Source organism: Drosophila gunungcola, chromosome 3R (genome assembly GCF_025200985.1).
Source record: "Drosophila gunungcola strain Sukarami chromosome 3R, Dgunungcola_SK_2, whole genome shotgun sequence".
Classification (NCBI taxonomy): Eukaryota; Metazoa; Arthropoda; class Insecta; order Diptera; family Drosophilidae; genus Drosophila; species Drosophila gunungcola.
In genome coordinates, this window is record NC_069139.1 from 15922172 (window position 1) to 15942061 (window position 19890).

Here is a 19890-nt window from a genome sequence, read left to right on the forward strand (position 1 = left end):
TGATCGAAACACACATACCTATCTCGATACTACCACATTTTGAAAAAAACGTGCTCTGCATAGGCAAAACTAGAACGGACGGACATTAATTTCAACGAATACAATATACCTTTTTACTCTTCGAGTAACGAATTAAATAAATGCAAAAGTATATTTATAGAATTATAACTAAACGGAAACGAAATTTAATATTGGTACTAACGAGTTTAAATAAATCTATATCTGACAAATAATATTTTATAAATTACAGTATTAAACACATAGTTTAAGCCTTTGGTTCGTTTAGATTTTAGCAAGCCATAAAAGTGTAAAATACAAAAAAGTATTTGTTTGCTTTGAATAACAGTTAGCTAATGCCGTTTAAATTTAGGACTGAAAGCCTTTTCACCTGAGCCAGGTTGCGATTCGGGCACACTTCTCTAATCATTTAGCGTTCAGCGATGGGGTCCTGGGCCTTCATACAAAACTGAGGCGGCAGACTGGGCGGGAAAAATCACCCACGGACAAAGGACACACACAATGCCACAACAGGGCAGGAAAAATCATCCCCTTCGATAAGGAAAACTCGCGCTCGCTCTTCTCACTCGCCGTCTCTGTCTTGCCTTCTTGGGGGCTCGCTTCTTCGCTCATAAAGCGTTGGAAATTATGGAAATTAATTGAAATTCCAAGGATGCCGTTTGCTCTTTTGCCGAAACCAACAAATTACCATCATTATGCGAGTGCTTCCTTTCTCTTCCTTTCCTCGGTTAAACTTCGCAAATTCAAACGTTGCCTAATTTTAGGCGCTGCGGTTAAACAGCCTTGTATGTGCGTGAGCTGCACTTGCAATGGTATTTAATTAAGCTAATTAATTATCACAGCCATTATGTGTATGTACACAACAAAAAAAGTATAATAAATGCCCTGGCGCTTTTGATTGACTGCCGCTGCACTTTACTTTCCCATGGCTCAAACATATTTTCGCCGCCCACAGCCGTTTTACTCAGCCACCCCTCTCCCCGAAAAAATCCACCCCCTGTAGGCAACAACAACACAAAAAAGTCATATTAAAAATCATTCGCTTGTGAAGATCAAAAGCATTCTTTTTCACCGAAATGCCATGAAGAATGATGTTGCGTGGGAGGGTAAGGGAAAGGGGTGGGGTGGTCTGGATTTCCTGTAAGTGAGCGGCTCTCTAACTACCATATTGTTGTTGTTGCTGCCTCTTCTGCTCTCAAGTATTCAACCAAAAATGCATGGCACACACACACAGTCGCATCCACCTACGTAGAGTCTGCCTACCTATGCTAAGGAAAACGGAAAAAGGGAGAGGGGGGAAGGGGGAAGGAACACTTTAAAAAAATGATATAAAACATTTAAGTCATTCTCAGCTTATAAAGTTCACCCGAGAATATATTATTTTAGGAAAAATTACATATTATTATAAAACTGAAAAATAAGTACAATTTTGATTCGTTACAGTACCACAAACTATTGACAGTAAAATGTTTACAAATATTATTTAACTTGCTTTACAAATGCATTAATTAAAAAATGTATTAGGAAGTTATTTTGACTATTTATGTTTAATGAGAAATCACTTCAATTGGTGAAAATAGTTTGAATTGTGTATATTTTTAAGTGTGGCAGAAGAACACATTGTAACCTCACATGTAAGTGTGTGGGTGTAAGTTCGTTTTATTTATTTATGGTTTTTTCGCATTCAACCACCAACAACAACAAGAGGAATTTCATCCATACATACACTATATACATATAAATATTGCCCGGCCCTGTGCACATTTATTAAATATTATTGCTCTTGTTTTGCGCTCTACTTGACTTTTTTTATTGCCCATTAATGGCAAGTGGGCAGATAACTGCTCTGTTTCTCTCCCTCTATTTTTCCTCCCCTCACATTTTTCCTTCATCTTTATGATGCTGGTGTATATAATTGCTGCTGGTTTCCTGGTTGTTGTTGTTGCCTTGCTTGTTGTAGCTGCTCTTCTGCTGCTCTTGTAACGTTTATTAATTTTAATGGCTGCCACCAAATGAATAACGGTTAATCAATATGTGGAGTGCCACCATTTTGTTGCAATCACAGCGCGGCAGATGAATAAAAACTTACTTACTTATTGTATAATTATTTTTTCTTAATAACAAATGATTTCTTAAAATTTAATTTCGTTAAAAATAGAGATAATAAATAATTTAAAACATAAAAAAAATATATATAAATATATCAAAATTCGAATTTTTATTAACATAAGAAAAAAAATCTATTTCAAAGTTAAAAGAGTTTTAGATAATACAATTTAAAGTTTCTGTCAGATTTTTAATAATAACAAAAATAAAACCATAATTATATAATTTTAGCACTGATGACTCTCTTCAGTTTATAAGCTTCAGTTTTGATTAAAAAATAAAATATTTGACTTTTAAGTCATTTTTAGGGCTTAGTTAAACAGCTTAAACGTTACTTTACGAATATGAGGCTAATGGCGAGAATAACAGGTGACAAAAATTAAAATTAATTAAAAATAGTGACTAATTAACTTATAAAGCTTTTCAAAGTACCTACGTATAAGCCGAACACTTGATACTTTCAGCACTCAATGCTGAGACTTGATGAAAAGTTTTCAGTTTTGAATCAGTAGCTTTAATTCCGGTGCAAACAATGTCCGGATTCTGCGGACCTGTCTAATTAAAACTTGAAAATCCAACCACAATGCCAACATTCTGTTTTGAATCAATGTTTACAGAGAGCAGATCCAAGGATCTGCCATAAATCAGTAGGCAATTATTACAACCCCTCCATCCTAATTTGATGCGCCCATGAAGCATCTGCACCTGCACCCGGAGCCGAACAATCGCATTTTCCACAGTTCCCATGGACTGCACGCCGTAATCGCATTTCCGCATTGTCGCAACTTGCGGCACAAATAAACCACCCCGCCGCTTAGCGACTCCGGATTCGAGTCCGGATTGCCGGCTAAAGCCATCATCAAGTGGCGCAAATTACAGATCAAACAGGCAGTCAGTCGAGGGGTGAATGTGGATGGAAGGGCCTCGTTGTTTTGGGTGACTATTTGTCAAGAAGGTTGACAACATTACGCTGGAAATTAAATAGCGTAATAAAAGGGTGACTTAATTTGTTTTTTGCCCAGCGGCGGACGCAGCCACTTGCCACACGATGAGATGAGCTGTGAACACGTGTTTGCTTTCTAATAAAATATATTTCTATATATATATATTTAGAGAGAGGCCTGCCTTTTATAGGCCGCCAGCAGGCATATTGAAATTGTTAGCGTTGTCAACCCCGCGTCCGCGACTGTTAAAACGACAATTACGTGTATCTAATAAAGGATAACGTAGGTCCAAACTGGAAACCAGAGAAAGGAAACCATTTCTGGATGGGGAGCTTAGATTTAAGTAGCTGATAATGCCGATGTTGACGCGTGACGAGCAATTCTCCGGTATTTTAATAACAATAAAAGTCAGCTTTTAATCTCCGACAACGAAGCTTACTTCTTAATGTTTATCGAGGGGGTGTATTGAAGTATAAAGGGTTTTTTAATTAGATATTAAGTGAATGTCAATATAAACTTTATTAGTCTCAACATTTTTGGGCAGACGATTTGAGTTCCAGAAAAAGCAATTATAACCGGTTTCTTATTCCGTTATTAGTTTTTCTTGATTTCCCAAGAGCTTCCCAAAATGGTGGACCAATAAACAATTACTTGGTTTTAGCAAGCTTCTGAAGAAATGTAGATCTTATGAAAGTCTTCCTAATCGTTCACAACTTACTGTACGGCCTCAAATCGACGCTCCCTTAGCCGTGCTTATAGCATTTATCCAGACCCGAAAGTATCCACCATTCGCGTGGCATCCCACAAATCAGCGCTGAGAAGTATGCTCCAAATTTCGCCCAAGTTGTTCCGACGCACACTAATAAGTTAATCAAACTAATTGTAGAGGAGGAGGGCACTTGCCGCAATAGGGAAGTGAAGGAGCGAAAATATCTCCGTTGCCAGTTGGCAGCTATAAATTCCGCACATGCCCCGCCCCCACCGCAACCCCTTTAACCGAACTCACCCCATTCGATGGCGCTAAGTATGCTGTAAGCCATGAAAAGGGTTGTTGCTTCTGGTAGCTCGTTGTCTGCTTTGGAATTCCGGAGAAGCTGCTGCTCCTGCTGTGACACGAACATGTTAATTGCCCCCGCCCGACGTTGCCAAAGTCACAAAGTCCTTAAAAATTGACGCACTTTTTGTTTTCTTTGCTTTTTAATTAAAAGTCCAGAGCGAGTTGAAAGAAGGATTTGGGGAACGTTATGGTTATGACCATTGACCAGTGGTCAGTTGAGCTTTTGTTAAGCTGTCTAAATTGGCTAAAGAGCTCGGACTCGTTGGCATCTCCGGTCACTTGGCAACAATCAACAAGCAACGCACACAAACAACTAGATGGGTTACAAAAAACACTTTTCTGGTGTGTTACATACGAGGCGACTTTATTCATTAGTCAACTTTTCTCCAATCTGTGTGGCAATGGGAGCCAAAAACTTAAGAGGATAAACAATGAACAAAAAACGTGGAAAAACGGTTGCATGTTTCTTTGATGCATAATTACAAGAATTTTGGCATTCTTTTCACTTGCATCCTATGGTTTTAACAAAAAGTATTCTTTCATAATATGTCCATAAAGTATACATATCCTTTAAAATGTTTCACATCAGAAAGTTTTCATTGCTTAGGATAGTTCAATTATAACTTTTAAATACATAAATTCTGAAAGGTACTTTTGATTCTGACAAAACGATTTCCATTGATTTGTGAAATTATTTTGTTTATGTGTAATAATATTTAAAGCGTTCTCATACCAAAATCAAACAGCAGCTGAATGCCTTATTTCTTTCTAACTTAGATTAAGTAAATCGAATTTAAAAATCGAATCGAATAGTTGTAAGAATCTTTCAAACTTACCGATATCAAAACATTTGCTGATACACATTGTAGTTTCATTAACGATTAATTATATTGGTAATCATCAAAATATATCAAAACATAATTTTTAGCTTAAATAAAAAAACTTGACATTAACTACGCTTTATAATCCCGCTACCGTAATAAGCAGTCAGGGCCACCATTCGTGTGTCAAGATAGTTGTGCTCCACCTCGCACTGCTGACCCGGTCCACTTAAAGCGATCACCTGGCTCATGTTTGCGTTGCGCGGCAGAAAGAAGGAAACGTCACTTGCCAGGCGACGGGAAAGCTGCATTAGTTTGCTGGCGCCCACGGGCAGCAGACTTTTCTCTATGTCGAAGTTGGCCTGCTTCTGGTAGTCGGGACCACCCCAGGGAGGGCTTAGGAAAACAACATCCGGGCGAATCCGTGTGCTGGCCGCAAACTGCAGGAAATCGGCATGAATGAACTCGATCTTGTGGGCCACTCCGTAAATGCTGGCATTGTGCTTAGCCATGGCCAGCTTCTCGGCATCGATGTCCACGGCGATGACTCGACCACAGGTGTTGGCAAACTGAATTGCATTGCCACCGCATCCACAAAAGCCATCAACGATCAGATCACAGGCTAGTCGTCGGGACGTCTGCTTGGCAATCTTCTCAGGCGTCACCGAGAACCAGCTCTCGCGATCCAGCCGGATGCCCCGGTCGAAGCGGGAAAACAAGGAGAAACGTTTGAACCAGTACTTGACCATCTGGCCGCTCTCCTCCAGCATGAACTCGGGCATCCTGGCCCGGAGTTTGTCGGCTTTCCTTTGTTTGCGTTTGTTCTTCTGTATGGAACCGCTTTGAACGCGGTGTAGCGCTCGATTTTCATGGTTTTCCATGGTTAGAAGATCTTCACTATCCTCACTTTCGCTGCCAGAAGGTTCAGTTAGTTGCCTTCTCTGCTTGGGGTTTTTGTATGCTGTTTTTGACGCAAAGGATGTGGGCAGTCCCAAAAGAAGTAGCTGCTGCAGCTCGTCTAACTCTTCAGGATCGTCGTTGGCAGTTAAATAAGATTCGTCCTCCTCACTTGCCGAGGACTTCCGCTGTTTGGACTTTTTCGTCGTACTGGTAAGGCTTAGGATTTGTAAATCCTGATCAATAACATCTAAAGTCTCATTGAAGTTAACTCCAAATGATTTGGCCAATTCATTTTGGTAGTTCTCAAACGCACAGCTGAAAATGTACCAAAACTTGCCACTCGAATCGTTGGCGTGCTTCTCCCACAGTTCCTGCCAGAGGGCCTGCTCCTCCGACGTGACCACTTCGATAAGGTCTTTGTACTCGGGAAATTGCTTGTGCCACTTCTGCTCGAGGAGCTCGTGCCCCTCGCGCTGCCAGAATTCCTGCCAAGAAGCGTTTTGAATGCCTCCCCAATCGCAGCTGCTCCAACTGGTGTCGTCTCCAAAGAGTTGGCTGAATATGTAGAACTGCGGATTGGTTCGCGAAGTGGTCAGGTAGTGTGTGTTCATCTCACGGTCAGCCCCCTAATCTTTAGCCTGCGAGTCAGCAGATCTTCGGGTTTTTCGATGGGCTGGATGAACCACAGGTCGATGGCCGGTTTGTGTGTTAGTCGTAGCTTGCTCTGGAACTGTTTCTGGGCAATCGGATCATGGGCCAGACTGGCAAACTGCTCGTTGACTCCTCTGGCGGTCAGTGTGGAACTGTTGGAGCGGAGGACGTTGCACAGGACCACTTCACCGCGCACAATGCAATAGCAGCCGGTGCTCACGCGTTGTTCGATGGCCTTCTCGCGGGTGAGACCCAAAAGGAGCAAGGATACGGCGCCCTCGGGCAAGGAGCAATTCCTGAAAGGAGGGGAAATATGAGTATCACGAACCAATGAATGCATAGCTTAGTTAAACTCACTCTGGCAGACTTCTAACGCGAACGTTTTCCAAAAAAAAGTGTGCCGACTTCAACGCCAGTCGACCAATTATTGCGGCCTGGCCGTAATGTAGCCTCAGATAGTTGTTTTCAAGCTCAAGTTCCTCGACCAGCAGGGTCTTGAAGAAGTGACAATATTCAGGGGTATTTGGGGCAGCGACTGCTGGCTCTTGCGACATTACTTTCTTGGAAAAACGCGTAGAATTACATTAAAAAATAAATGCGGAACAAAACTGTGCACTCGTGCTAGTGTGACCATTGCAAATAGTTAACCTATCGATAAATTGTTGGTTGCCTATCGTTCATATTTGGCCATCACTAAAAACAGCGGCATTTCTTGTAAACGCATAAAAACTACAAATTATTATTAAAAAGTGACATAAAAGCAGTTAACAATGTCTTTCATGAACCCCGTGGACATGGTGGATGAGGATGCCGCCGACTTGCAGTTTCCTAAAGGTAACCAACGCCCCACTAACCAAATCCCAACTTACAAGTGAAACTGTCTGAAGATCTTTGGCTTCGAGTGCCCGAAAGTCGGGGCTCCTCCACATGTTTACCACATTGAATTGCCTCTTTGCAGCTGAGCTCCTGAGGGATCAGGTCCAGCGGTTTGCGCATGCCCGCCAAGATGGGAACACCAGGAGCAAAACGGTTTTGTACAGCCCTCTCACATTGCACCGTCAACTGGAGCTCCTGGAGGAACTAGCGCGAGATGAGTCCAGTAGGGCTCCAGCGGCTTTAAGTGACTCCAGTCGTTGTGCCACTTGTCGTGCCAACCTAGTGGAGCCCTACATAAAGTGCTCCGAGTGCCTGGACACTATGCTGTGCCTGCAGTGTTTCTCGCGCGGAAGGGAGGCATCCTCGCATCGCAATAATCACGCCTACATCATAGTCCGCGACAGCATAAAAGTTTTCGCCGAGGAACCACATTGGACGGCCCGGGAGGAGCGCATTCTGCTGAAAACATTGCGCACCCAAGGCTACGGCAACTGGGAGGCGGTATCTCAGGCTTTGGACCGGCGGCATGATCCATCGGAAGTGCGACGCCACTACCACGATTGCTATTTTGGCGGGATCTTTGAGCGTCTGCTCAAACTGCACCATGCGAGGCACTGCTATCTTCCGGAGAGAATGCCGTATGTTTTCAAAATGCGGAGTCTGGATCCACCGCGCCACGATGACATCGCCTCCATGCAGTTTAAGCTAAGTGCAGGATATCGCTGTGCAAGAAGCGACTTTGACACGCCTTATGACACCTCCGCCGAAAGTCTGCTTTCCATTATGGTGGATCACAGAGGCAGGTATGAAAATCAGGAGGCGGAAGAGAGCAAGGCGGAGCAAGGGGTGACCGAAGAACTGCAGCTGGGACTGGTGCGGGCATACAACAATCGTCTTAGGTATGCTATATTGATAATTTAAAAATAGGAAGTCTGGCCTTGGTGTTCCCTACTCATTAGCAACCTAAAAATCCTCTTTAACACACAGAGAACGCCAACGTCGTTATAATATTATGCGTCAACACGGACTCATCATGCCCAATCGCACAGTCAGTTGGATTTCCAAGTATATGCACGCTTTCAGCAGCGATGCAAGTTGCATGCGTTTCTTGGGGTTCATGCAGATCTGTCCAGATCCCATTCAGTTCGACATGCTTCTGGAATCCCTTCGTTATTGCCGGGAGCTGCACACCCGACTGCACAAGCTTTACGATCTGCGGCAGCACGGTGTTCGCACTCATTCTGGGGCCAAACTATACTATCGCCTACACAAGGAGCGTCAGCAGGTGCAGCGGGATTATAGCAGGCAGAAGCAGATGGATGCCTTCGACTGGCAGCATTTGGTGCAGCACTACGAGAGCAACAGAAACGGAGAACAGCTGCCGCTGGGCATCAGCTCAAAGATGTATGCCCTGCACACCCGCCGCAAAGCCAGTCCCATTGAGATTGGAGGTATGAAGCCTAAGCATGCTTTCCGAGGAGTCACTTACAAGTTTCTCTTTTTTTATATCTAGATCTCCCTGGTTATTCCAAACTGGACGAGGGCGAGCGAAAGCTCTGCAGTGTGGCTCGCATAGTTCCACAATCGTATTTAGACTACAAGAATCAATTGGTTTCGGAGCACAACAAACTCGGATATCTGCGTCTGGCCGATGCGCGACGGCTCATTAAGATAGATGTGAACAAAACACGTCAGATCTATGATTTTCTGCTGGAACACGGCCACATTAGCCGGCCGCCTTCCTACGGCTAGCCTTTAGGTTTTCTCCAAAGTTTCACTTGTAAATTCCGTGGATTTCATTTAATACCAACAACTAAAAAAAACCGATCGCTTTGTGTATCTTCCAGAGTTCGAAAATGCCGAGACGCTGCTGATATCGGAGGTGCATATGCTGCTGGACCATCGCAAACGCCAAAACGAATCCGCCGACGAGGAGCAGGAGTTCTCAGAGGTCTTCATGAAGACCTATGCCTACACGGATAGTTTTCGAAAGTTTAAGAACAAGGAGACCATAATGTCTGTTCGAAGGTAGGTCACATCTTTTGATTTATGCCGTTTTGAAAGAAAATATATGAATTTTACCTTTCCAGCTTGCTGATGCAGAAAAAACTGCACAAATTTGAACTGGCAGCTCTCGGTAACTTATGTCCCGAGGCGCCAGAAGAGGCCAAGGCACTGATTCCTTCATTGGAAGGGCGTTTCGAAGATGAGGAACTGCGTCAAATTCTTGACGATATCGGCACTAAACGCAGCTTGCAATACTAATCACTACGAATAACTAAAGCATATATAGCATAGGTATACAATAATGGTCTGGATAAAATATAAAGTCAAGAAATGTATTATTTATGCTTTCTATTATCATCAACCTTTTACTTAATATTAAAGAATGAATTTTTTGCGTAGAGTGAAATATTTATTTATTAAAATAATGAGTTGCTCTCGGAAGTAATTTTACAAAATATTTTAACGCAGATAAAGAATAGTTTAGAAAAAATATAGTTTGAATTAACCGATAAAATGTTGCGGATACTCTGGCCAATGTTGCCGGACTGCTCAAGGCGTTGACATGTAAATTATCGATGTGTCCGCATGTCTGGCAACCATCTGAAACAGCCGCATTTACTATTGTTTTTATTTCCCGCAAATAATTGCAAGTAATATTAATTTAAAATGAACAAGGACAATTCCAGCATGCAGATGGACCCTCAGCTGGCGCTGCGCCTGCTAGCCGATGGTGGTGTCCTGGCCATCGCAGGTGTGCCCGAGGGCACGGAATTTGGCATTGATTTGTGCGCCTACACAATTGGTCCTGATTTCAGGGGCGTCAAGATGATTCCGCCTGGTGTCCACTACGTGTGGTGCTCCTCCCGTGGTCCCTATGGCGATGCGGCTCCTCGTGTTGGCTTCGTACACTTCTTTCATCAAAACGAGATTGTAGTGCGCGAATGGGACCACGATCTGGAGGAACTTCGTCCGCGACAGATCGCAGAACCGGAGGTGGAGCGAGACAGAATACGAAAGAACTTGGCCCAACTGGAGCGGGTTCTCGCCCCCTACGACTACCGATATGTGGTCCAATGGAAGGAGCTCACCGGCAGCGTGACGGAGCCGTGCGTGGAGCGTTGTCGTCCGGCCAAAGGAACCATTCGCACAAACATCGAACTACAGTCCTGCCCAGATGCAGATCGACCCAGGGGAGGAGCGGGAACAAGCAGTATCAGTCGGCGGAATGCTGCCGCCCGTTTGCTGTTGGATGAAAGCGAACTCCTACCCGACTTGAAACCCGTAGAGGGAACTGCTCCCCGCTTTAGTAGCGTTCCTCAGCGTGTTCCGCATGATGCCCCGCCCGCAGATGTCTCCAGGCACGCGATGGATTGCATAGAAGCTGTGGACAAGGTGCTCGAAGGCTTCGACTCCGCCGACGGACTTGTTGAAGAACTGCAGCTGGCCTACGTATTTTTCCTAGTGGGCTACTCTGTGGAGTCTCTAGCCCACTGGCGTAAGCTTCTCGGCCTGCTGGCCCACTCGGAATCGGCGGTCACCAAACACAAACTGGCGTACATGAAGTACAGCGAGGTACTGGCCCATCAGCTGCCTCATTTGCCCGAGGAGCTCATGGTGCCCAGTCCTCACAATACCGTCTACAAAGATGTACGCGAACTGCTGGTCAATCTGCATGCGGGTGGTTTAAGTGTCAGCGCCGACCGACTGACCAAGCGACTCGAGAAAAAATTGGGATGGGCCTTTGAGGGCCTGCTGGACGAGGATCCCGAGAACCAACCCGTGGTTATCGAACTTCCGGAGCCGTAGGGAAACAGCACTAAGAGCATGTAAACTGTAATTCATATATATTTGTAATACAATAACCTGAAACTGGTCAATTTGATTCTAGCGCAGCGAATGCTGGGTGCGCAAATAGTTCCACAGATCCCGGGCCGTGCGGATGCTGACCATGAATTGGCATAGCTTGGTCTCAATCAGGCAGAGAATCAAGAACTTGGCTCGCTTGTCCTTCAGCAGTGACTGCAACGACAATGCGGCATGGGAACGTATTTTCTGAGTACCTGTGTGAACCACTCACCTCCTCGTTGTTCTCGGGACCATTCTCCACCACCGTCCAAAGTTCCTCGGACTCCAGATACGCCCGCACCGTCATCGACCAGGCCTTGTAGTTGTCCAAACCCTTGAGCTTCTCGATTTGCAGCTGCAGTGCCATCTCCGAGACTCGAGCAACGTTTTGCAACTAATCCGCTGTTGAGCCCTTTGCTATTTCTCAGCCTTTGCTGCCCAGTTGCTGTCTAGATTTTTAAATATAGATATGTAAGCATTTGTATATGTATATGGTTTTTGCCAATCAGCAGGCGGAAAACAATAGCCACTAGACCCACTTTTCTTGTTGCTTCTGGGCCAACGAAAGTGCTGGCCAATATGACATTGAGCTTAAGTGGACACTTCTGATTTGACGCAGAAGCGTCGACGTTCCTGTGCTGGATAAAGAATGCTGTTTTAGTTTGTCGCATTTGGTTTCCGAGCAGTGCATTTTCAGAGCTAAGAACAAAGATAGTTTCTTCTTACTGTGGGCTAGTTAACAATCGGTAGATACCATCAAAAATGTGAAATATGTTTCACTTATCTAGATTTAACAGATAATGAACAAAATTTAATTAATTATTTGTCTAGCTCATTTAGGTTTGAAATAGGTTTTTTTTTCCAAAATGTACAAATAACATGAACCCGTGCCAAAATTGTGTTTCCTGTGTAAAAACCTGTAGTTTTCTGCAAGTTTCATCGGTCAAATTTTATTAAAACCTTTAAAATTAATAAGTTAATAGATATTAATAGGCGACTCTCGTCAGAACAAAAATGTGCTAATAAAATAAACTTCCGTTTACTTTTATACGTTGCGCTGATTGGCTCTGCCCATCTCACAACCCCTTAAGCACATGAGCCCGAAAATCAATTAATAATAAATTGTGATGCCCAATTGTTTTTTTTTAATGATTTTTATTTGAAATGAATACGAATGTCAGTTTTAGCTGCTGGTTTCTTGTATTGCTCTTGGTGTTCCGTTCAAGAATGTTGCGGTTGTTGTTGCTGTGGCTGATTTATGCTTAATTAACTTTCTGCACAGGCCTTTTCTATTTAGCGACTGCGAAAATATTAGTCTGCCTTCTTTTTTGCGCGCCTCATTTATAAATCAAATAGAAAAGAACTGTGAAAAACCTCACGCGAAAATTCTTCTTTAGCTGTAGCTAATCGCTAATCACGCAAACACGCTACAGATAATGCTGCCGTTGATCATGTTCTTGTTTGGGCTTTTCTTTTTAGTCGATTTAAGATAAATCAAATGATATTTCGTCGGTTAAAGTATCGGTTTCTGTCCAGGGATTCAGGTTTCTGTTTAAATGCTGGGGAAATTTTGGAAAGGGATCTGGATTAATGGAGGGGCACGTTTCAGGGGTTAAGTTTGAATTCTCTACAAATTACATAAGTGGTAGGCATACAAAATATACAAGTATATATGTATACAATATATATATGTACCGTTGTTTTCTTTTTTTTTTGTTTTTTTTTCTTTTGTATTAGCAACTACAAATACTTTTCTATATTATTAATATGTTTTCTGTTTTGCGCAAGGTAAGAGATGATGAGAAAACTTTTTGCGATTGCGATGGAGAACACAAAACGAAAAGCGATAAACAAATATCAACCAATTATATTGCGATCGATTTTTTGGATTTGACCATGCAAAATTACCAATATGGGTGCGTATGTGAGAGTGAGAGAGCAAGGAAACGTCAAGAGAAAACAAACGGTTCGTATGCGTAATTTAGGTGTCTGTGTGCGTGTGGGCGAAAGTATGTGTGTGCGAGTGTGTCGGTGTTTGAACAGTACACTTACATACATACAAATTTAAGCTTAAGAATTCGTTTTGAATTTCGCTTAACTAACATTCCTTTTTCTCATTTAATATAGTTTTTAGCTTTATTTGCGTCTCTCATTCTGTTTGCTCACTTCGTTTCGTTTACTCCTTTTACGTTTTATTTATGTATTAAATTTAAATTAATTGCTGTATTTTTTCCTTACATTTTCGACTTTATGTTTTACTTTTACGTTTGCGCTTATTAAATTGTTTTCGTTTTTATTTCCTCGTTCTCACGTTTTTTATTGGCTTAAAATTAAAGTTGTATTTTATGTGTTGCTGTTGTTTTTAAAGTTAAAAATTAATGCATGCCAACTCGATGAAATTTGCTTTGTAATTTACTGGTGTGATTATGATTGTTTCTCAATTTTCGTTAAGTGTGTGGCTTTCGTTCTTTTCTTTTGTTTGTTTTGTGGTTTAAATGAAGTTTATTTTTGTTTTTTGCTTCTCATAATTAAATATAATATTTATTTAAATATAATATAATGCTTTGTTTGTCGAATGCAAAAATTTCAAATGTAGTAGAGTTGATGTTGCAGTTTTCTGCAGGACCCACGGCGCAAGACGACGACAAAAACAAATGCCGCGAATTCTTTGTTGCTATTCTTGCCGCAGCAACAGCCACGCCACGCCCACCAGGCCGCCCAATTTTCAAACATTTTGTTTGGTTTTTTTCTGTTTTTGTGCTGTTGTTTTCCATGATGTTTATTGTTGATGAAATATTGTTGCTTGCTGGTTTGCTTGTTGTTTATTTTGTTGCTGCTGCTGCTTCTTTTACCCTCGTCTGCTATTGTTTCGTTCGTTGTTGGTTGCGGATGTTGTTGTTGTTGTTGCCGTGTTGGTTCCGTGTTGTTGCTGTTGATGTTCTTGTCGTGTTCTTGTTGTTGTTGTATGCATATATATTATATGGTATTATATTTACTTTAGAAGGTATATAATGTGTTTTAAATGGAAGGGCGGGGGTTTACTTAAATTACGACACATCCTGATCCTCAACATCCTGGATTTCTGCTTTGGGCTCGCCATCACCTGCGTTGGGGTCTACTTCTTAGTATAATATTTAGAACTTAATAACGGAGGCGATCAAGTATGTGTATTTATGACTTACCTTCTGCCTGCATATCGGACGTCCACAATGTGAGGTTGTCCCGCAGCAGCTGCATAATGAGTGTCGAGTCTTTGTAGCTTTCTTCACTCAGCGTATCCAACTCGGCAATGGCATCATCGAAAGCGGCTTTCGCCAATCGGCAAGCGCGGTCCGGCGAGTTGAGTATCTCATAGTAGAACACCTGATTCAACCAAAAACATCAAAATGTAAGAGCCTTCGAAGGGACTAAAATGAGGTCATAATCTCACCGAAAAGTTCAATGCCAAGCCCAAGCGAATAGGGTGTGTTGGGGGCAGATCGTTCATGGCTATATCGCTGGCCGCCTTGTAGGCAATTAGCGAGTTCTCCGCCGCATCCTTACGATCCGAGCCGGTGGCGAACTCTGCCAGGTAGCGATGGTAGTCGCCCTTCATCTTATAGTAGAATACTTTGCTTTCGCCGGATGTGGCGCATGGAATGAGATGTTTCTCGAGCACGTTCAGTATATCCGAGCAGATGTCGCGCAGCTCCTTCTCCACCTGACCCCGGTAGGTTTTGATCATCTCCAGTTTCTCTTCGGCCCCCTTGTTCTCCTCCTTCTGTTCGATCGAGGTGATGATGCGCCACGAGGCTCGGCGTGCTCCAATCACATTCTTGTACGCCACCGACAGCAGGTTTCGCTCCTCGACGGTCAGTTCGACGTCCATGGAGGCGACCTTCTTCATGGCCTCCACCATTTCTAAAAAGGGCAATAAAGGGTAATTAATACACAATTTGAACTAAGCAGCCCGAATGTTCCCTCCCATTTAACCTGGAAATTCTGACCAAGTTGAAGAATTTAAATCTCAATTTCCCCTAAACCATGGTATAATGTTTTTAAAACGGTTTGCTTGGAAATACGAAAGGAACTTGATAAATAAACATAATAAAAATATATGACTCTTTGGATATAAATTAATGTATATCATTTTATTATTTCCCATTTGTGAAACATGACTCAGAAGACGACTGTTTAAAATAATTATTATAAAACTTAAAACCAAAAAAAGGATTGATTCATCGTTTTAAAACTACCAGTCCTATCTTAAAAAGATAGTTAATAACAACTTTATGTGTATAAGGAGAATAACTATCATAACGGCATTTGCTCTGTTTACTAATAAAGTAGTATATGATTTTACACAAATTTAATACATTTTGTAAAACCGTTCGTAAAAAATTGATAAGTTTAGCCAAGGATCAAAATGAAAGAATAGAATTTCCATTGTCCTTGCTATCCACGTATAGTCTACCGTTTTTCTTATCAGCGACACGCCCAATCCATAACGATATATAAGTCGTGCACATGTATTTTTGCATAACTGGGCGTTGCGTATACGCCCGATTTAAACGATTCTGTCATACAGCTACAGTCCCTCTTAATCAGCTGTTGATAACGGTTTCCGCCACATTGTTGCACCCGTCTATTGGACCCATCGGACATCTCTATCTCCCTTTGCATCACCATTCTAAAACTGCGTCATGAATCACATGCTTTGAACCCCTCCCAAAAAAAAGGCAGTTGCTTGTTATCAAATTAAAGTACGCCGTACTTGTTTAAAAGATACATTTTAAATTTCTTATAATTAAAATAGATTTTTCATTTTTTATGAAAGTACAGCAAGAGAAGTCTCGCTAAATATTGTATATATTTAGGTAACTCTAAAAATTTGTAGCCTTTTTTATAATGTGAAATTAATTTATACAATTAAGAAAAGATTTAAATATTCTCGTTCCCGTGCCAAACATATAAAGCCATCAAGTTGATCAACATCTGTTCTTTCTGTGCAGTCTGGTGAAAAGCAGTTGCTGATTACCTAGCTCGGATGTGTTTAGTAGATAACAATATGCAGTGCAAAAAAATATTGTAATTCTAGCGCTTTTTGTTCCCTTTGCTGACTTGCACTTGCTGCTTTCCCGCTCGCACCCGTTGCCCCGGTCAGCTGCTGACGTATTTCCCACTCAGACGGCCGAACAGTTCCCTCACACTCGCAGCGGGAATTTGCCGACTGTCGGTGTGATTGTTGTTGTAGCACGTATTTGTGAAAAATTGCCAATAAAGTTTCATCATGATTCACGAATTTTTGCGGTTTCAGATGAACTTCAAATACGGTTGTTTGCATTGGCGGGTGTTTTACGAAACAAATCTATTGAGTGCACGCATTGTTCAACAAAGCCACCAAGGCTGAAAAATGAACTTCAGGGAGGATAGGATAATAAGGCAGGGGGAGGTGGACTGTGGGTTTTTGGGATCCTCCTAGCTTTAAAAGTATACAGCACATGTTGCTTAGTAGTAAACCACTACCAATTATGAGACATGCGCGTCAGCCCAGTCACTACATATTATACATATAGAAAGGCGAAAATCAATAATGCGGCCAAAAATAAAGACTATGTCCCGAAAGAGCATGACAACAAATCATTTGCAAACTTCTCGCAGTTAAAACCCCTTTCAGATTTATTTATTACTTTTTTTCTTGGCATATTTTTTACAAGTCAGCTAAAAACAGGGGACAAAATAAATAGATTTTTTTTGTAACCATTTTTAAATAGGGAATACTGTCACGTCGTGGTCTAAAGAAACCCAGTTTTTAAGAGCCAGGAAGTATAACATATTAAAGCGTAAGTATTTAACTATGTTCTAAGAAAATTGTAATTATGAAATATGTGACAACCCTAAGGGCACTGAAAAAGGCTACCCACTTCCACCAACCACGCACCACCCAAAAATACAAAAAAAAAAGTCACGCGAGCTGGAATAAAAGATTAAGTCAAAAGAGGGCCAAAAAGGATATGGCAGGAGTTACCTTCCCCTAAACTCTCCACCACTATCTGGCCTGCAAGCCATCCCCTTCCTTATCACCCGCCTGTAGGCGTGTGGGTGTGTCTGGTGCTTGTGTGTGTGAGACATAAGGGCGCAGCAGCTGAAAAAACATGCGCACATACCGTTACAGCAAGCAGAATGTGTAATTAGACAAAGGAAATACCAACAACAGAGGAAGAGGACCGCCTAATTGGTGCAATTTGAGCAAAAAACGAGCAACAAACAAAACACACCCACCACAACCCCCTCCTCACCAACCGCCCATCAATCAACTTTATGTATGCTATATTTTTTTCGCATATTGACGACATTGACGAGAACGAACATCAACGGAAAAAGCAACGCACGACCTCGAAAAAAATGTAGATAGAACGCCGAGAGCGAAAAAGAGAGAGGGGAACAGCACCTGAGAAAGCACACTTAAAGGCTGACGTTAATGTGAGTATAAAAGGGAGGGCGGCGACTAAAGGGGCGGAGGGCGAGGCAAGTTCAGATTGGGGGCGCAGACATTGCCGGCTGGCGGCTCTGCTCTCTTGTATGCGCCTGTATTAGTGCTCCAGCATGAGCCCCACCGCAAATGTCCAAGTGCGACAAGGCCAACGCCAAGTGTTCCAAACTCATACAGAGAGTCACAAGCAGGCGAAAATAAGAAGACAAACATGTGATACAGACACAAATATCCCAAGTGTATGTTTGTATGCGCTAGCAGCAGTGGCTGCTAATAGTTGATTGACTTCTTTGCCGCCGCCTGTTAATGTTGTCAGTTTAGCAGGCAATTAGTAGTAGAGTATTGTTGCAATTATTGCTGCTAGCGTACAGCAACAAAAAGAAACAATGTTTGTTAACTTTTTACAGCCACTGTGTGCGTGCAGCGTCGCCAACAGACAAACACACTAGTTATCTCGTTTTAACGCACGCAGGAGCTATGGCAATTGGTTAAGCGCGCGCTTTTCGCAAATGCCGATTGCCGTCCCCCTCCCCCACGCCTATCTTTGAATTTTGAGCTGCTTTTTAATTAATTGAAGTATTTTTAATTAAATATAAGCAACAGCAACAATAAAAACCGCCCGGCGAACACTCATCCGCACACGCACACTCTCTCAAACACACACATACATGCGCATAAGCATGAGTAATGCGAGAGTAACAGAAAAATTATATATTTTTTGCACTATCAGACAGGGTTGCCAAGTGGCTGGAGAACTGTTTGCAACTAGCCGCAACTAATTTGCATAAATAACGAATTAAGAAAAGCCAGGTGGGAGAAGGTGGCAGTAGAGGAAAGAACGAGAAGACGGCCGGCGACAACTCTGCGACACAATCGATTCATTCATCGATTTTTCGCAGCAACGGCATGATGACGCGCCGCTGCTGCGCATGAAAAGCACATTTCGTAAAAAACGGGGGGTGAAAGAGAGCACCTTCTCTACGAGCATTGATTCTGGGTGTGGAATAAATATATTAAATAAAAGAAAAAAAAAAATGTCGTTTCCGTTTCTAGAAAGTTACGCGTTGACAACTGCCACTAAAAAACCAGAAACAACTACAAACAGCCCTTAGCAACCAAGGAAGAAAATAAAATGTTGGCCGTCGCGCAGCCCTCGCTCGCAACGCCAAATACATAAAATTTCCCCCCTCTTTCCACTTACTAATACTATTTCCGAAAAACCAACTACCATTTGCTGTAAATTATAATACGCAATTCCGTTTCTTTCTCTTTTTGCGAAAACCACGCGAATTTTGCCGGTAAAAATCAGGTTTTATACACTCTTTTCATCTCTTTTCGCCTCTTCGTTCTTCCGACGCTCTCCTTCTTCTTCTTCGAGTTCCTCCTTCTCCCGTCTTTCGTTTTCGCAAGAAATACTACTCATCGCGACGCTGCGTCGCTTCGGCTGCACCTACATCGATGAAAATTTAAAATTTTCATCATTTTCCCTTAGCCAGACGATTTGCCTCACTTTTCAATTAGCAAATTCGGACAAAAGAAGGCGCTGGAGACTTTTCAGCGACCACGCGACGACGCAACGGATCAAAAATCTCGGACCCCTCCCCAAAACGTTGGCGCTCCTCTGGCGAGAAAATTTTCCCCTCTACTCTATACTCGTTTTTTTTCTACCATTTTTTTTTTTTAATTTTGGAGAATACTCACCGTCGTAGCGCTCGGCCTGTTCGGCCAGCTTTGCCTTGTACACATTGTTCTCGCGCTCAGTCATTGTGTTGAAGCCTTTTCGGTTAAATTAATCCACAGAAAAAATTATTTAAATGCTCCCGGTACGTGCGGCGTCGATTTTGCTTGCTGCTTGCTGCTTTTGATTCGTCGCCTTCTTTTTTTCTCTACTTCTCGAGCGGTGTGACCGTGTGGGGTGGCTGGTAAAACACTAAAATTATTGGGCGATGTCCCGATTAGGGCCTAAAAAAGCCATTTCGTCTGTGGTGCGCCGACGCGGGTTGGGTTGTGAGCTAGGACAAATAGCTTTGATATAGCCATAGCGGTGACATAACCCTACTATCGATTTTGTGTAGATACCGTTACACGTTTGAAATTTGAAATAGAAAAATGAGACCATTTTCTTTAAATATTACAACATATAATTAATAAAAAAATTATTAGACCAAATGAAGTTAGTTGTTAAATAAGAAT

General features: G+C 42.4%; 6 protein-coding genes across 10 annotated transcripts; 2 read left to right on the forward strand and 4 right to left on the reverse strand.

The window, feature by feature from the left end:
• Positions 1-4467: 4467 nt before the first annotated feature.
• LOC128252357 (trimethylguanosine synthase) lies at positions 4468-6457 on the reverse strand. The gene has a single exon (XM_052980014.1). The coding sequence runs from the start codon at positions 6455-6457 to the stop codon at positions 5075-5077; it is 1383 nt and encodes a 460-aa protein (XP_052835974.1). The 3' UTR covers positions 4468-5074.
• On the reverse strand, positions 6454-7122 carry LOC128252371 (uncharacterized). Its single transcript, XM_052980032.1, has 2 exons — positions 6855-7122; positions 6454-6793 (listed from the first exon to the last, which is right to left on the reverse strand). Exons 1-2 carry the CDS (start codon positions 7049-7051, stop codon positions 6454-6456), a joined length of 537 nt encoding a protein of 178 aa, XP_052835992.1. The 5' UTR covers positions 7052-7122.
• Positions 7123-7154: 32 nt separating this feature from the next.
• Positions 7155-9715, forward strand: LOC128252354 (DNA-directed RNA polymerase II subunit Rpb4). Of its 2 annotated transcripts, XM_052980009.1 has the most exons (5): positions 7155-7331; positions 7456-8272; positions 8361-8824; positions 8887-9153; positions 9221-9361. In XM_052980009.1, exons 1-4 carry the CDS (start codon positions 7268-7270, stop codon positions 9123-9125), a joined length of 1584 nt encoding a protein of 527 aa, XP_052835969.1. In that variant the 5' UTR covers positions 7155-7267; the 3' UTR covers positions 9126-9153; positions 9221-9361. The 2 variants fall into 2 exon arrangements, with proteins under 2 accessions (XP_052835969.1, XP_052835971.1); XM_052980011.1 differs by lacking the exons at positions 7456-8272; positions 8361-8824; positions 8887-9153 and adding an exon at positions 9464-9715 and having other exon boundaries at positions 7169-7331; positions 9221-9401.
• Positions 9716-9905: 190 nt separating this feature from the next.
• Positions 9906-11463, forward strand: LOC128252362 (protein AAR2 homolog). The gene is made up of 2 exons (XM_052980020.1): positions 9906-11206; positions 11269-11463. The coding sequence occupies exon 1, from the start codon at positions 10047-10049 to the stop codon at positions 11184-11186; it is 1140 nt and encodes a 379-aa protein (XP_052835980.1). The 5' UTR covers positions 9906-10046; the 3' UTR covers positions 11187-11206; positions 11269-11463.
• On the reverse strand, positions 11208-11674 carry LOC128252375 (uncharacterized). Its single transcript, XM_052980036.1, has 2 exons — positions 11458-11674; positions 11208-11399 (listed from the first exon to the last, which is right to left on the reverse strand). Exons 1-2 carry the CDS (start codon positions 11590-11592, stop codon positions 11265-11267), a joined length of 270 nt encoding a protein of 89 aa, XP_052835996.1. The 5' UTR covers positions 11593-11674; the 3' UTR covers positions 11208-11264.
• Positions 11675-12632: 958 nt separating this feature from the next.
• On the reverse strand, positions 12633-19624 carry LOC128252367 (14-3-3 protein epsilon). 4 transcript variants are annotated; one of them, XM_052980028.1, is made up of 4 exons: positions 19399-19624; positions 14656-15125; positions 14408-14588; positions 12633-14328 (listed from the first exon to the last, which is right to left on the reverse strand). In XM_052980028.1, the coding sequence occupies exons 1-4, from the start codon at positions 19460-19462 to the stop codon at positions 14273-14275; spliced, it is 771 nt and encodes a 256-aa protein (XP_052835988.1). In that variant the 5' UTR covers positions 19463-19624; the 3' UTR covers positions 12633-14272. The 4 variants fall into 4 exon arrangements, with proteins under 4 accessions (XP_052835988.1, XP_052835987.1, XP_052835986.1 ...); XM_052980027.1 differs by having other exon boundaries at positions 12633-14340; XM_052980026.1 differs by having other exon boundaries at positions 12633-14343.
• Positions 19625-19890: the final 266 nt, after the last annotated feature.